At 40.3% G+C, this 14,845-nt stretch overlaps 1 protein-coding gene across 1 annotated transcript; it reads right to left on the reverse strand.

The window, feature by feature from the left end:
- Positions 1-1,085: 1,085 nt before the first annotated feature.
- Positions 1,086-8,079, reverse strand: MRPL15 (mitochondrial ribosomal protein L15). Its single transcript, XM_072411200.1, has 5 exons — positions 7,952-8,079; positions 6,092-6,249; positions 4,367-4,532; positions 2,227-2,350; positions 1,086-1,485 (listed from the first exon to the last, which is right to left on the reverse strand). The coding sequence occupies exons 1-5, from the start codon at positions 8,054-8,056 to the stop codon at positions 1,148-1,150; spliced, it is 891 nt and encodes a 296-aa protein (XP_072267301.1). The 5' UTR covers positions 8,057-8,079; the 3' UTR covers positions 1,086-1,147.
- Between the last annotated feature and the right edge of the window lie 6,766 nt (positions 8,080-14,845).

The raw sequence follows: 14,845 nt of genomic DNA on the forward strand, positions 1-14,845 counted from the left end.
AGTAAATAAAATGCAACCAGCTGGTATGGGTAGCCGTTATAAACCACATGCTTTGTTGAAATAAACCCTTTGTGTAAAACTCTTGCAATGCTTAAAAAACCTGACATTTTAACATTCATGTATACCAATTCCAGGCAGATTCAAATCAGTGTTATCCCCGGCCCCTTTCAGCTGGGCACAGCACGCAGCACTTTTTCAAGTAACCACCTGGCTGTTTTTGGATGGTTACTGAAGAGTTGGGTCACAATACAGGAGCTGCCACCCACCTACAATTTCTTCCTATCCGTTGGGTTGAGCACTGCAAACATGTTTAGGTTATGGGGACACAGAGCCATTTTTACTCTCCTGAAAATGCTAGCAGCCTATTTGGCTTGTTGACCCTTTTGTTTTTGCAATACTCAGAGTCTCTGTCCTGGTGACATGGAGTTATTACGCAGATATGGTCTTCTAAATTTTTTGCTCATTTTCATCAATATACATTGGAGTCTTTTAAAATTTAGTTTTGAAAAAAATAAAAGTAAAGCTAGTATTTATAAGAAAAATCACCCCATTTATCATCAGGTATTGAAGACAAGATAACGGAGGACAACAGCCCAACACATAAAAATGAATTAGCAACGGCATCTCTCATATGTGTATCCTTAAGCTACATTTATATATTCAGCATCCGAGTGTAAATCTGAATGTTACTTCAATACAATGGACCTGATTTATTAAAGCTCTCCAGGAGAGGATACACTTTCATCTTTAAAGCTGGGTGATCCAGCAAACCAAGAATGAATCTGGTCTAGGATTAAAAACATTTACTAACAAATACCAAATGACTTTGAAGAAATCCATTCCACGTTTGCTGGATCACCCAGCTTCACTGATAAAAGTGTATCCTCTCCAGCCTTTGAGAGCTTTAATAAATCAGGCCCAATGTGTCCATTATTACAACTGACAACCTAGATGGAATTTGTACATGAAGAGACAGAGAAGGAGTAAACAGAATAAGTATACCCTCTCAGTGTACAGGAAGCAATAACGTGTGTATATATAAAGAAATGTGTAGCTGCATCAACAAATGTAATAGAATACAATAATTTGCTATAGAAAAAAAAACATGTTTATTATATACACTGGACAGAGATGTCATTCCAGTCACCTAAGAACTGTAGTATGCCAGTAATCGTTCATCTGTAGGCTTCAGGATCTTCTTTTCAGCCATATTGACCACCCAGCCAGGAGAAAGGCCAAAGAAGATCTGTCGTGGATCCTTGCGCTGGCACAGCATTTCATACAGTTCATCCTTGGTAATGTCAGGAAGGAAATAACCATATTTCTGAGCGAGCAGCTTCCTGGCTTCAGCAACCTTCAAGGGATCTGCCAAGTAGCCACGGTTTTCAGCACTGGTATAATGTTTCACCAAGTCTTCTGGTGGAAGCATTCGTTTGGGAATAGGTTTACCAAGCATGAAAAATGGAACTGGTTTACACAGAACCTCTGCAATACAGATAAACATGTTTAGCAACAAACTAAGAAATAAAGGGTGTGCAAAAAAAAACACATAAATACAGATATGATGTTTGTTTATAAGAATAATATTAATTATTAATATAACTCAAAAGTAGTAATTGGCCTAATGAAGTGTTCCCTCTACCCAACATTAACAGCAAAGTCCATACAAAATTATTTCAATTTCCATATCAAATGGAACCATACCATATTTCCATATGCTGTCATACAATGTTGAATTACAGTGGATTTATTTTTTTGTTCTTTTACAAGAGTCAAGATTATAAATAACTAATTAAATGTTTTATACTTATATTTATATATACTTATATATACTTATATTTTAAGCCTAATTCTAAGTTGTACATATCTCCCACTAACTGAAGCAGCCTCTCTACATTCCTTTATTTATAGTCATTTTGTTTTTTATGATAATGGTGAGTGGAATGCAGAATATAGCATCCCCTGTACATATAGATTCAGTTCTCTGGAAAATGTACCTGTGGGTCTTGGTTAAATGACACTGGATCAGAAAACAAAAAAATATATTGCTTTTTTCTCAACAAAAAATTGGTTTATTAATGTTAATCAGTGTAAAATATAATGTTCTATCATTAAATATGCTGAAAACTTCCAAGGGGAATAGGTCATTACAACTTTATTGTAGTTTTCATATGCTTGCCTACAACAGCAGCACAGTTTCAACATTTGACATACATTGCAACTTACCAAGGCTTCGTGGATCATAAAAACCAGTTGTTATAACGCCACCATTCTTTTCTATGGCTGCGACTACCAACTCGGATGCCCACTGGACTTCAATGTTAACTTTTGCACAAAACAAATCAGCTCCCTAAAAATATGCAAATATTGACAAAGTATTTTGAATAAATGAAAGACATAAAGCATATGTACACCAGAACAATGACATTCTCTCATATCTCCCTCCTGGTCTGGTAAATATATAACACTGAAAGGGTTTTGTTATATCCGTTATATACATTCAAAATACAATTCACACCAATAGTGACACCACTCAGTCCACACTATCATGTTTGATCTAGCAGGAAACACACCGCTCATAGCAGCATTATCAGGGGTTATCTTGTGCTTTGCATTAGGCAGATCAATCATTTGAACCCTAACTGCAATAGTATGGTATAGTGTTATATATTTGAAATAACATATAATATTAAGATAGACAACACATGGAAATGCATTACTTCACATTGTGGTGCACTGTGTTGGAAAAAAATAGTACAGGTCAAATTTAGATCTGGTGCAGTGGGTTGACAGGTCATTCATTTTGGCTGGCATGCTTTAAAGCAATGCACTGCAGCAGAAAGATGACAACCAAGCCTGAAATCCAATAAGATTATAAATTACCTACACAATCTATGTTGTTTTTCAATGAGAATTAGGCTATGTAGACACATGCAATAACTGTCGTTGAAAACAAACGATTTATGAGCGATCATTCAATAATCGCTAACAAAAAAAAAAAGTGCACAACAACTGGCCAATGAACGAGGATTGTTGCTGGAAACAAAGGACAGTCCTGGCAGATCTGTTTGGCAGACGATCATTCGCTATCTATTGTGTGTACGGTCGTTCAGTAATTGTGGATTGTTCTGCAGTACACTTTCTCCGGTACACGGCACTTCCTGCATCGTTCAAACAATCGTATATAGTGTGTGTACATTATTGGTGGATTATTTTTAAACAATCGTATCGTTAAAGCATGTACAGAATCTTGCACTATACGACTGTTCAAAATATTCGTTTATCTGTCAATTGTTTTCTAACGACAATTATTGCAGATGTGTACTTAACATTAGGAAAGATTCTAAACCAAGCATGTTACTTAAAACAATCTTATACAACAAAAAAAATAATTGGGGGAAAAAAACCAAGAGATTCTTTTTACAATAAACTAGGCCGATACCTCCACCTAGTGGCGAGTCTTCAAATAAAATTTTGAAAGTTTGTTTTGTGCATACTCTATATGTGACACGTGCAGGTTACACTAAAATAAAATAGCCTTTCAATTTTTTTTTAACATATGGCAACCATCAAAATAACTTTCAGGTTTTCAGGGAACCCCTGCCATAATTACTATATCCACAAATCACAGTGTATCGGTGTGATCAATAGAAGAATGCCTTGTGCATGTTTAGTCAGTGGGAAGAATGCCACCCTTTTAGTTAGCCAAAGAGATTACTGGTGTCATCTAAACTGACCTGAGAGGCACAAACTGCTCAATATTTCAGGAACCCTGGTTCTAAAAACTACTGCTAGAGTGCAAGAAATAGGTAATGAAATAAATAAAAAAGCAGAAGCACTGAGAAAGAGTCCAGAGCTGTCAGTTTGGGTAGAAGCAAAATAAAGAGAGGTCAATCTACTGTGTGCAAGCAGGCTGTAAAAAAACTGCACATTATGGCATTAGGTTACCCACAAGAATGTATTATCATTTTAAGCCATATTCCTGGGTTAATTAAGACTCCAATCCCACCACTTCTAACTACTGCCATGAGCAGCATGAACCACTAAGCATGCAGTTCACATCACTGCCTCTTGGGTGTCTACAGCAAGGGCCTCTTCTGAAGGGCCGAGATGATAGTCAAGAGGGGCAGTCAGCTACTGGAATATGCAGGCATCTCTGCAGCAGCGATCAGAAGTCCCCTGGACAGGAAGCAGCACTGTCATTTGTCTTGGATGGTGGATTGAGGCAGGTTTTGCCCTGCAGGAGGGATTAAAGGGGTGCGCATTTTTGACACTGATAAATATTTTTACATAAGTTGCAATTTAATCATTTAAATTAAAAAAATAACTATTAGGGAAAAAAAGTTATAGACTCTTGTTGACACACCTCTTCCACCAATTGTACACCATAATCCCTCTTCAGTGGCTGTATAGTCACTCCTCTCGCATTGACCAGCTGTGTTAAGTCGATTGGTTGTGAAGGATCCACTCTTCCAAGATCAATAAGGTACTGGAGCTTCTTTAGGCTAAGCGGCTGATATTGGCGACGGTTGCTGAATAAAGAAATTCAGAATAGATAAGCCAGTAAGTAAATGCAAATATTTCACCAATGTGTTTTCATCCTCTGGACTTAATGTTTATTTTTTCTCAGCATTGACAAAGTATTTTTGGCCTTTGACATTTTCAAGTTTAGGCTGAGTGATGTTCAGTTCCTATTTTAGTGCCTTTCCGCCTTCCTTCCTTGCAGGTCATGTTTTTTTTTTAGGAGTTTAAAGCGAATCTAAACAAAAAATAAAAAAATTACAATTACCTTAAATCCTGCAGATCCCTTGTTGGCTGTGGTCCTTCGTACGTAACGGTCCTGCATCGTCCTGGAACTCCTGTTTGTCCCGACGCCGAGCGCTGCCATCTTCTGTCTTCTTCTTTGGTCTTCTTTCTGCGTCACCCAATCTGGCACTGCACAGGTGCAAGATCAGGTAATGTAGTCGCTGTGAAGGGGGAGGAAAAAAAAAAAAAAAAGAGAGAGACGATCTCATTGTGCATGTGTGAGATCGGCATCTCTTTCCCCTTGTTAGAAAAATGTCACTTCTGTGCATGTTCGAAATCAGGGCATGCGCAGAAGGACCGGCCAGAGCCTCCACTTTTTTTTTTTTTTTTAAAAAGGGTGTTGCACTTTAAAAAAAAAAAAAACAACATTTTCACTCTATATAGAAGAGTTGTCTACCCTTCTATGTAAAGTAAAAATGTTGAGTTTAGGTACGCTTAAATTATACTCTCTTTTGCTCCCTCCACCTCCCTTTATAAACTTTTATATAGATGCTGATGGAGGGACAAAGAGGAATATTTTGGAGTGTTATTAGAGTGACAGAGTCTGCCGAAATCACATCCAAGTTGATGACACCCAGCAGCAGTCTAAGAACTTTTGGATTTCTATACGGAAGATTTTAGGGGCAGATCCAGACCTGCCTCGGATTTGAGCAATCCTGCATGGCTTCTGGCTGCCGGGCACCTTGCCAGATGCTTGGTCACTCGCACAGCAGCGCTGCTTCTTAAAGAACCAGTGCCTGCATATTTGATAGCAGGTGGCAGTACCGTACCGCTGGCACCAAACCCTTATTCGTTCTCTATGGGGCTGCCATGAATAGAAGCTCTTTGTAGAGTCCCCCCCAAGGCAGCATTTCACTGGCAGGAGGAAACAATAAATGCACAGCAGCCTCACTGCCAATCTGAACATGGCTCTAAGGTAAATATGACAAATAAAATATTTTTAATGCTCATTTTGTTAAAATGAATGATTTACTCACAGGGTCTCTTTATCATTGTAAGAACCTAAAAATTATACCAGCTATAAAATATTCTCTACACATGGATATCAACAGTTATATTCAGAGCTTTCTTTATAATCAGACTATAGATTGTAAGCTCTTCTGGGCAGGGTCCTCCACCTCCTCCTGTGTCACTGTCTGTATCTGTCATTTGCAACCCCTATTAAATGTACAGCGCTGCATAAGTTGTTGGCGCTATATAAATCCTGTTTAATAATAATAATAATGTGAGTTGCTCCATAAGGTTACCAGAGTCAATAATTTAAAGAATGGTTAATGGTACATGCCTGTGTCCTTCGTTGAATCCATACTTTGGGATGGCCAAATAGAATGGCGTCTGGCCACCTTCGAATCCTAGACGAGGTTTATTTCCTCTCTGAGTTTGGCCCTTGTGGCCTCTTCCACTTTTATTGCCACCATGAGCACCACGACCTCGTTTTCTTTCCTTAGAACAAAAAAGAACAAGTCAGCAAAAAGAGAAACATAAATGCAATAAAAGATAGTTTTATACAGCGTATCACTACTACAAGGTTGGAAAATACTAAAGGGTACACAGGCACCCCTACAGAACTGGAAATGTCTGCTTTCGGCCTCACAACAAAGAGCCCAAGTGTTCACATCACATCTTCAGACCATCAGTCTCGGATATACAACAATGGCTGTTATTTGAACTTCTTATGGCCTCCTAAGTGTAAAAAATAACACTGTAATATCCAGGTTGGTAAAGTGGCAGCAAGTATCTGCACTTGCCTTGAAATCAGTTCCTTTATGCCAAGGCAGGACCCCAGATGTATGTAAATCACTGTTTCATTGAAGCAAACCAGTGCTTTAACTGTGCTGGGCAAAGCAACAGGTTCACTTTAATGCCGACCCTACAAATACTTACAACTTACCTTTCACTGCACTGCCTGCAGCTCTATACATGGATCAGCCAGAGGTTGCCCTATATAGACCCAAGTCATGACTTTGTACTTACACATTACTAAGGACTCCGTTACTGCCCCATGTGACAGTCTGAAGCCCCAGAATGAAATCATTAGGGATCCATTCTGCTAAATAGGAGGAAGGGGAGTGAGTCACATGGTCACCCAAAAGTAAATAGGGCTCATTACAAAGCTTCCCTAGGCTTGAAAGGGTAGGCGAGTATAAGCAGCTGCTTAAGTGATTTTTTTTGTAGAACGAGAAGACAGAGAGCCTTATTGTTGCCTTACACGTCAGGGTCCTACATACACCATTGGTCTAGGATTCAGTCTGCTCCCAAGCACATGAACCACATCTGTGTCACCAATAGGAACTTATATGCACCTCATGTGTTTGTTAAATACATTCGAGGTATATTGAAGCAAAAGGTGCTCAATGTCTTCCAAGTTACTTTTCTTTAAAAGAAACAACCACAGCCCATGTAGAAAAGCCTGTGCCCTCCCAGAAGCTACAGAGAAGAAGCAGCAGTCTCTCCATTGAGGTCCAATACATTTCCTGTTGGAAAGCTCTCCAATTAGCTGGGAGGACAAACTTAACTTAGATGCAAACCTATAGGACATGTTGGACCTTTGCAGAGGGGCCACTGCTTCCATATACAGAGTAACATTCTGCTGCTTCTGTAGCATGTCCTACGCTTGTATACTTGGGCTGTGGCTGCTCTAGAAAGAAACAGGCTGTAATACACTCGGTAATGTCTTTGTTTGCTGCACACATCAGGAGCTCATCTCCATGTTCCTGATGAGTGAATTGCCAATGACTTTCACTCAGCAGTACACATGGAGGTTTAGAGGCTGTGTATGACCTCTGTTGTGTGTATGTAGAAGCAGCACCCATCAGCATGAACCCAGAAACTCCCCAGCATACCCCTCCCCCCCAGATAAATTTTTATTATCATTAATATTATTAATAAACAGGATTTTTATAGCGCCAACATATTACACAGCTCTGTATGATCTGCACATCACTGGGCTGTGTGTTCTATAGACCACGTGACTTCCAAAGCCAGGTACAGCTATAGCACAAAGCATGCTGCTACTTGTAGTTCTAGCAGAGCTGAAGAGTCCCAGCCTTGCTAAGCTTGTTCTGCCTTCCAGTGATCACAATGACCACGTGACATATTCCTTTGCACCATCTATAGTGCTCTTCATCTAAAGAACATCTCTTACTCTTTGCCTGGATCCGGGATTGGGTCTCAGATTGGCCAAGGACACTCGGGGCAGAGTTTTCAGCAGCTCCCCTGCATTCTTCCCTGTGCTCCCAGAGGCGGCCATGTTTGCATGCTGAAGGGCAGAGTGACAGTAGGCGTCACGTGACGGACCATTCATCTTAAACCCCGCCTCTAAGTTTTTTGCTTTACGGCATACGTCAGAGCTGAGGTTTCGTGTTTCGCCATGTTGGTGTTGGGCAGAGCTCAGCCCTCAGCTATGTCGATTTGCCATGTTAGTGTTGGGCAGAGCTCAGACTACAGCGCTGTTATTTCGCCATGTTGGTGTTGGGCAGCGCACAGGGAAGGAGATACATAGGCAGGGCAGATGTTACACCTAATAATATACTTAAGCAGAGATTTCAATTATTCCTATAATAGGTACTGATATCCAGGGAGCAGTTTGTCCTATTATATGTGTTCATTCTTTTTAGGATAAGTGATTAGACTTTGCACATCTCTGGACTGGAAAATAGATACAGAATATTATAACACAGTATTTACATAGCACCAACATATTACTCAGCGCTGTACAAACTCCATATTCATGTCACAAGCTGTTCCTCAAAGGAGCTCAAAATCTAATGACAGTTTTTTGGGGGAAGCCTATTAACCTACCTGCACGTTTTTGGGATGTGGGAGGAAACCGGAGTACCTGGAGGAAACCCACACAGACACAGGGAGAACCTTCAAACTCCATGCAGACAGTGCCCTGGCCGAGTTTCAAACCTGACTGAGATTCTGTATGTGGGCCACTGTGCTGCCCACATACAGAATATCTCCCAAACATCTATTTTAGGTGTAGATTTCTTTAATAATTTGTAGTGTATACACAGTCCAAACGTATATTTGTTTCCTATAGAATATCAGGTCAGGTTTTGCGGTCTTTGTCTTGTTAAGGGGATTTCTCTTCACTTCTTGAACCATTGACATGAAAGATTCTGCTGACCTCTTGCTTTAAGGACTTTCTTTCTCAGTAACATGGGGTAATAAGGACAAATAGAGGGGTAAATCTGTAAAAATGGGTAAGGGTCTAACTCAGCCATGATTAGCTTACTTGATGTGGCCCCTGACTTCACCAAAAGCCCACACTTTGGGTCTGATTTATTAACGCTTTCCAAGACTGGAAAGAATAGACTGTCATAGGAGAAGCTGGGTGATCCAGCAAACCTGGAATGGATCTGCTCCAGGTTTAAAAACATTTGCCAACAAATAGCAAACAATTGTTACAAAGTCCATTCCAGGTGTGCTGGACCTCCCAGGTTTTCCCATGATTGTCTATCGCTACCAGGTTCGGGGAGCTTTAATTAATCAGTTCCATAATATTCAGTGAATTTAATGCTACAGAAAGCTGTCAAATGGCAGACTTGCAACAAGAAAATACAAATTGTGGTTATGCACTTTACAGCCATATGGCACTTGTCTATTGGTTGTGTTCTTAACATTGAGTAGATATACAAATTCTGGGGATCTAAGACATTAGGACACTTCATAATGCAGGGGTAATAAAAAGATGGATGGAACCATCTTATGGGTTAATAATCAATGAACAGTGTCACGCTTGGAGAGACGGGGCCTCTAGAGGGCGCTACGGCTTGCACAGAAGTGGTGTGAGCCCTGAGAAGGGCCAAGGCGCCCTTGCATGAACACTGAGTGCTGTGTCTGAGCTAGCTAAATAGGGAGGATTAGGAGGCTATTTTCTGATTGGCCTAAGCAGTAACCAGGTCTTCTGCAAAGCCTCTAGTGGTGAGGATGTTGCGCTGATGCTTACTGCCAGGTTGCAGTCCTTGGGCACACGGGGGTGGGCAGGAAGATACATGGTACCAAATCACTAGGCAAAAAAATTGTCAAGAAAGGCCAGGGTCAAGGCAGGCAGCAGGCAAGAAATCCAGGGAATAAACACTGGTGACACGTGGCCACCACAGACACAGGGAACACAGGAAGTGACACAGAGGAACTCTGGAACAAACAGAGAAACAACAGACTGGGCCACAAGGGGTTAACACATGATAGGGAAAGTACTGAAATAAACAGCAGGTGAACAGGAACTGCTCAGCAGAGCTAGGGGGCTCGGCACTAGTGGAGACACTTTGCACAAACGAGTGCTGTGTCTGAGCTAGCTAAATAGCCAGGGATGATTAAGAGGCTATTTCCTGATTGGCTGGCAGGATAGGCAACACTGACAAATCTTGGGAGAGCAGGCACACCCAGGGTCAGAACTGCCTGCATGCGCAGGATAGAGGAGCCTGCGCTTTAGCGAGGAAGGTGTAAGTGTGACAAACAGTCATTGTTTCCTGATGGCGGAGTCAATGCACACTCTGAAAAATCATATCTTTGTGTAACAATGTAACACGCTCATTCTAAGAAACATGATGAGCTGATAATGACTCCTTTAAACTGCCACATAGGGGCAAATTTATCATAGAGTTGATATCACTGGCAAGCTTCTGTTATATTGCCCTACACATACTACCTCTGCCCAATTTATAAAAGTCAGGACAGAGGTATGCAGAGGGTGAAAGACTACTGGCCAAGCTCTCCTCCAATCACCCTATTGATTTATTTCATATTGAGAGAAATAACCCTCTGGGGCTCATGATATTTTTAACACAGCAGTTCCAGCCATGCAACTGCTTATGAGCCCCTTATTGGCCCTGCAATCTCTTATACCTCAGGCTTCCTGTGAGCTTTTAGAAGCTGAAGTTCGCAGGTACGAGCCATGCCTTACCGTTGGAGGCATCCAATAATGGTGCTCACTCCTCATGAAAAATAAACAATGGGAAAGAAAGGTTTGAAACTGGACAGCAATTTTAACAGTTCAGATCCAGATTCAATCTAAACAGGAGATAACCCTATAATCATACAATACCCTGTACAGTATGGAGAGAAAAGTACCGGCAGCTTCATGCACCCATTTTGGGTTCCATCTTCCTCTCTTCTCTTCAGTTTCTACCCCTCCATGTTCTTAATTGCTGAAGGACACCTCCATATAAAATGCTACTTATGGAGAATGGGGATCATTCTCCATAACTTACGGAGATGGACCATTTTAAAGTCAAAATATGTAGGCAAAAAGACACCCTGACCATATCCCATCTGTATATTGAGTATGCCGTCATAGCCTTGTCTTCCCACCATACTGCCCACTGTCATACCCTCCACACTTCTCTCCTGCACACAATGCCCACCAAGTAACTTCTCAAGTCATTGTTTGTAATATGCCCGATCTTACTTCTTAACATACTATTACTTAACATAAATTAACATACTTTTGCTCAAATGTTATCTATTGGTAATGTTTATATTGTTACTGTTCTTACCTTTCACTACCACAAACCTAAATGACAGTGTCCGGTTACAATATGTTTGCTGTCATATCCAAAAGTCCAAGTAACTAATTCATAGAAGCTGGAAAGTTGTAAAGAATATCAATGAGCTGTAAAAAATGTGACCACATGCTTACTTCCAACCTAACCTTTCCGACTACATTTCCTAGACTAGCTCTCATTAAAGTAGTTTGAAATCAATACCATCTATAGACTTTAAAATATGAACATAAAATATTTAAAAACGCCATTTAAATTGTTTCATTGATCAAAATGTATATTATTGAGGAGACAGAGGCTGTATGCCAAAATGTACCTGTCCTACATAGACATTGTGGATTATAGAAGGCATTTTAAGACAACCAGAGGCTTAATTGTTTACCTGCCAAGATATTGTTTAGCCTTCTAATTCCTATAATCGTCTATGTAGAATGATCAGTGAAGGTCAATGTATAATGAAAGTGGCCACTAATTGTATATATTGTGACTCCACAAGGCTTTGTGGTTGTGCCCGCATTAACTATCAGTTAGGGCTCATACAGAAGCCAGTGTGTGTTTGCTGCTTTTATGGTTAGATACCCAGAGTAAGTATTGTGCATTATTATTTTCAGTGTTACAGCAGAAACCTATATACAAAAATTCAAATATTTGTGTCCAAAACTCATTAGCAACATCATGGGATATAGACTGCTGAACTATACAGCAATCATCAAGCTTATAATAAGCCGTCTTATAACCCAACGTGTATCACCTTTTGGCTTCCTCAGGGGTATGTATAAAATGCAGTTACTTTGGAAATTATGCTGAATATGTAATTATCAGTATAAAACTCAGTATAATACACTGGAGCATTGGGTTGTTAATGAGTGATAAAGGCAGAATTCCTGAAAAAGGATTGCAGCAGGCATAAAGGGTTAGGTGCTGGTATGCAGTTTTGCAGGCAGCTCATCACAGGAATGTCAGCCAGAGATTGCTTCATAAAGTCTGAAAAACATTTCCATGGAGAACAGGGCCAGTTTAAGACCATTAGAGGCCCTAAGCACTCCCATATATTTATGTAATTCAAAATATAAATAATAATAAACCATAAAATAAAATTGTATTTATCGAAATTAAACAAAATTTACATAAGATGGAAAATAATGTTTTTTTTTTGTATACTTCCATTTTTTTTATACTTGAAAAGTTTTCTCCTACTTTTTTTTAATTGCAAAATCTTTGATCAGATCCTCAAAACTAATCCTATGTAACACATCTGCTTAATAGAGATAAGGCATCCAGCCTGCCTTGTTGCATAGTTATTCTGATGGGATTTTTAATATACTTCAACTGAGAAAATGAACACTCAGCTGAGCAATTTGTGACCATTAATGTTAAAAATATAGGAAAGCCAATGTCTGTCTACATTTGGAAAGGCACACTCAATATTGTCTTCTACAATTATTTTATAAAGTTCAGCATGACTGAATCTTGTTTTTACATTTTTTGTTGCACTGAACTTATGGCTCACATATGAATGAGACTGCTAAACCTCAGCTGAGAAATTACCGTTGAAGTCCTCTATGTGGCACATCACTTAGAAAAAAAACACTCTGTTATTTCTTTGTATATCTCTCCTCTTCTTTTAATCTCAGTTTCAAGTTTGTCAACAATTGTGTAAAAGGTGGTGATACGAAAATGGACCATGGTAAATTCAGATATGGAAAATTTGTGTGGTGCCCCCTTCCCTTGATGCCCTAAGTACGTGCAGTGGCACCCCGCTGTACTCCCTCCCCTTTACTTTTTTTACGAACGTTCGTCGCTCGTAGATCCGCCAGGACAATGATCGATGAAAGTGCTGTACATTTGCCTGATTCTTATCCGATATCAGCGATTATCGGATGGGAATCATCTAAAGTGTGTATGTTGTCTAAGAGCAAATGAATTCTATGCATTTTTATTTTTTTTTAGCAAACTCCAGTATCTTGATATTATTTTATGCTTTTCTAGGATAGCTATGAATTTTTTTTTTTTTTTTGAAATTGTGTTTTTATTGAAAAAAATGTTTAAAAAGGGTACACAATGTAAAAGGGGAGTACACAAGAGGGGAAGAAACAAAAACAAAGAAAAACACAGTCACAAATCAATCGTAGTCTATAGCAATACACATTAAGGTGGCAAAGACATGTAGACTGTTTCAAACATATCCCTTAACATAGATATTTAAGAAACAAAACTAGAGGTAGGGGAACAGGGATGAGGTGTTGTGACATTGGCAAGCAGGAGGAAAAACCAATGAGTTAACCAGAGTCTCTAGCATAGTATTGATCCCAGGCCTCCCAAATCAATTCAAACTTGTCCACAGTATTTCTAATGTGTGCCGTAAGATATTCCATCAGGCGGATTTCCTGGATCCGTGTATAGAGATCTTCCATGGAAGGGGGCATAAACGCCTTCCATCTGGAAGGTATTAGTGTTCGTGCTGCAACCAGGATGTGGGATGCTAACTTGCGAGATATGGTTGGCAATGTAGTAAGAGGCTGACCTAAGAGATGGGAGATAAGGTCCAAAGGAACAGGCTGCTGGAACACATTGGATAAGAGATCATTAACCCGTGACCAGTACATCTGAATAAGGGGGCAAAACCAAAATATATGTTCTATCGTGCCTCTATGTTTTCCACATCTCCAGCACATGGGGTCCACGTTAGGAAACAGCCGGGAAAGAACCGCCGGCGTGTGGTACCACCTGAGCAATATTTTATATAGGTTTTCCTTGTATAGAGTGCAGATAGAACTTTTGTGTGCCGCCTTCCAAATATCAGACCAGTCTTCCGGGGACAAGGACCTACCTATAACCTCTTCCCATTTGAGCATATAACTAAATTTATTTGAGCTTCCTTCTGCAGAGGTGTGTAGGAGGCGGTAAATTGCAGAGATCACTCCTTTAATATAGGGACTCTCCATGCATAATCTTTCAAAGGCAGTAAGGGCCTGAAAGGTGGCTGTGGGTTGGAGCGACATTATATAGTGCCTAATTTGAAGATATGCATAAAAAGAAGTGCGAGGCATTTCCACCCTGTCAATTAATTCGGAGAAAGAGAGCAGTCTCCGCTCAAGTGGGTGCAGAATATGTCTGATTTGGTATAACCCTCTGTCCCTCCAAGGGCCAGACATTGAACTAGACAAACTGTCAGGAATTTGTGGATTAAGGATTATAGAGGTTAGCCTCGAGGCGGAGGATGCTAAACCAAATTTGTCTCTGCAGGTCCTCCACATATTTCTTGTGAATAGCATGGGTGCTGTTAGATCAGAGTCCGTTAGCGGGAGGGAGGAGCTCCACAGCATAACATTGGGATGCACCGGAGCAATCCACCCCCCCTCCAACTCCATACAAACACTGGGGGGAAGCGGGGACGCCCACTGTAGAAGGTGTCTCAGGTGGGCCGCCAAATAATATCTATGAATATCCGGAGCTCCTAGACCACCCCCATCCCTAGGAGTACATACAATGCGTTTAGTTACTCTGTGCCGTTTATAGGCCCAAATAAA

The sequence above is a fragment of the Pyxicephalus adspersus genome, chromosome 5, assembly GCF_032062135.1.
Source record: "Pyxicephalus adspersus chromosome 5, UCB_Pads_2.0, whole genome shotgun sequence".
Classification (NCBI taxonomy): domain Eukaryota; kingdom Metazoa; phylum Chordata; class Amphibia; order Anura; family Pyxicephalidae; genus Pyxicephalus; species Pyxicephalus adspersus.

Bases quoted from the DNA above. Each gene is read 5' to 3' on its own strand.
- MRPL15 (XM_072411200.1), bottom strand. From the start codon at position 8,056: ATGGCCGCCTCTGGGAGCACAGGGAAGAATGCAGGGGAGCTGCTGAAA. The intron at 6,250-7,951 runs GTAAGAGATGTT...TTTTGTTCTAAG, and splicing joins ATCCCGGATCCAGGCAAAGA to GAAAGAAAACGAGGTCGTGG. The intron at 1,486-2,226 runs GTAAGTTGCAAT...TCTGTATTGCAG, and splicing joins TTATGATCCACGAAGCCTTG to AGGTTCTGTGTAAACCAGTT.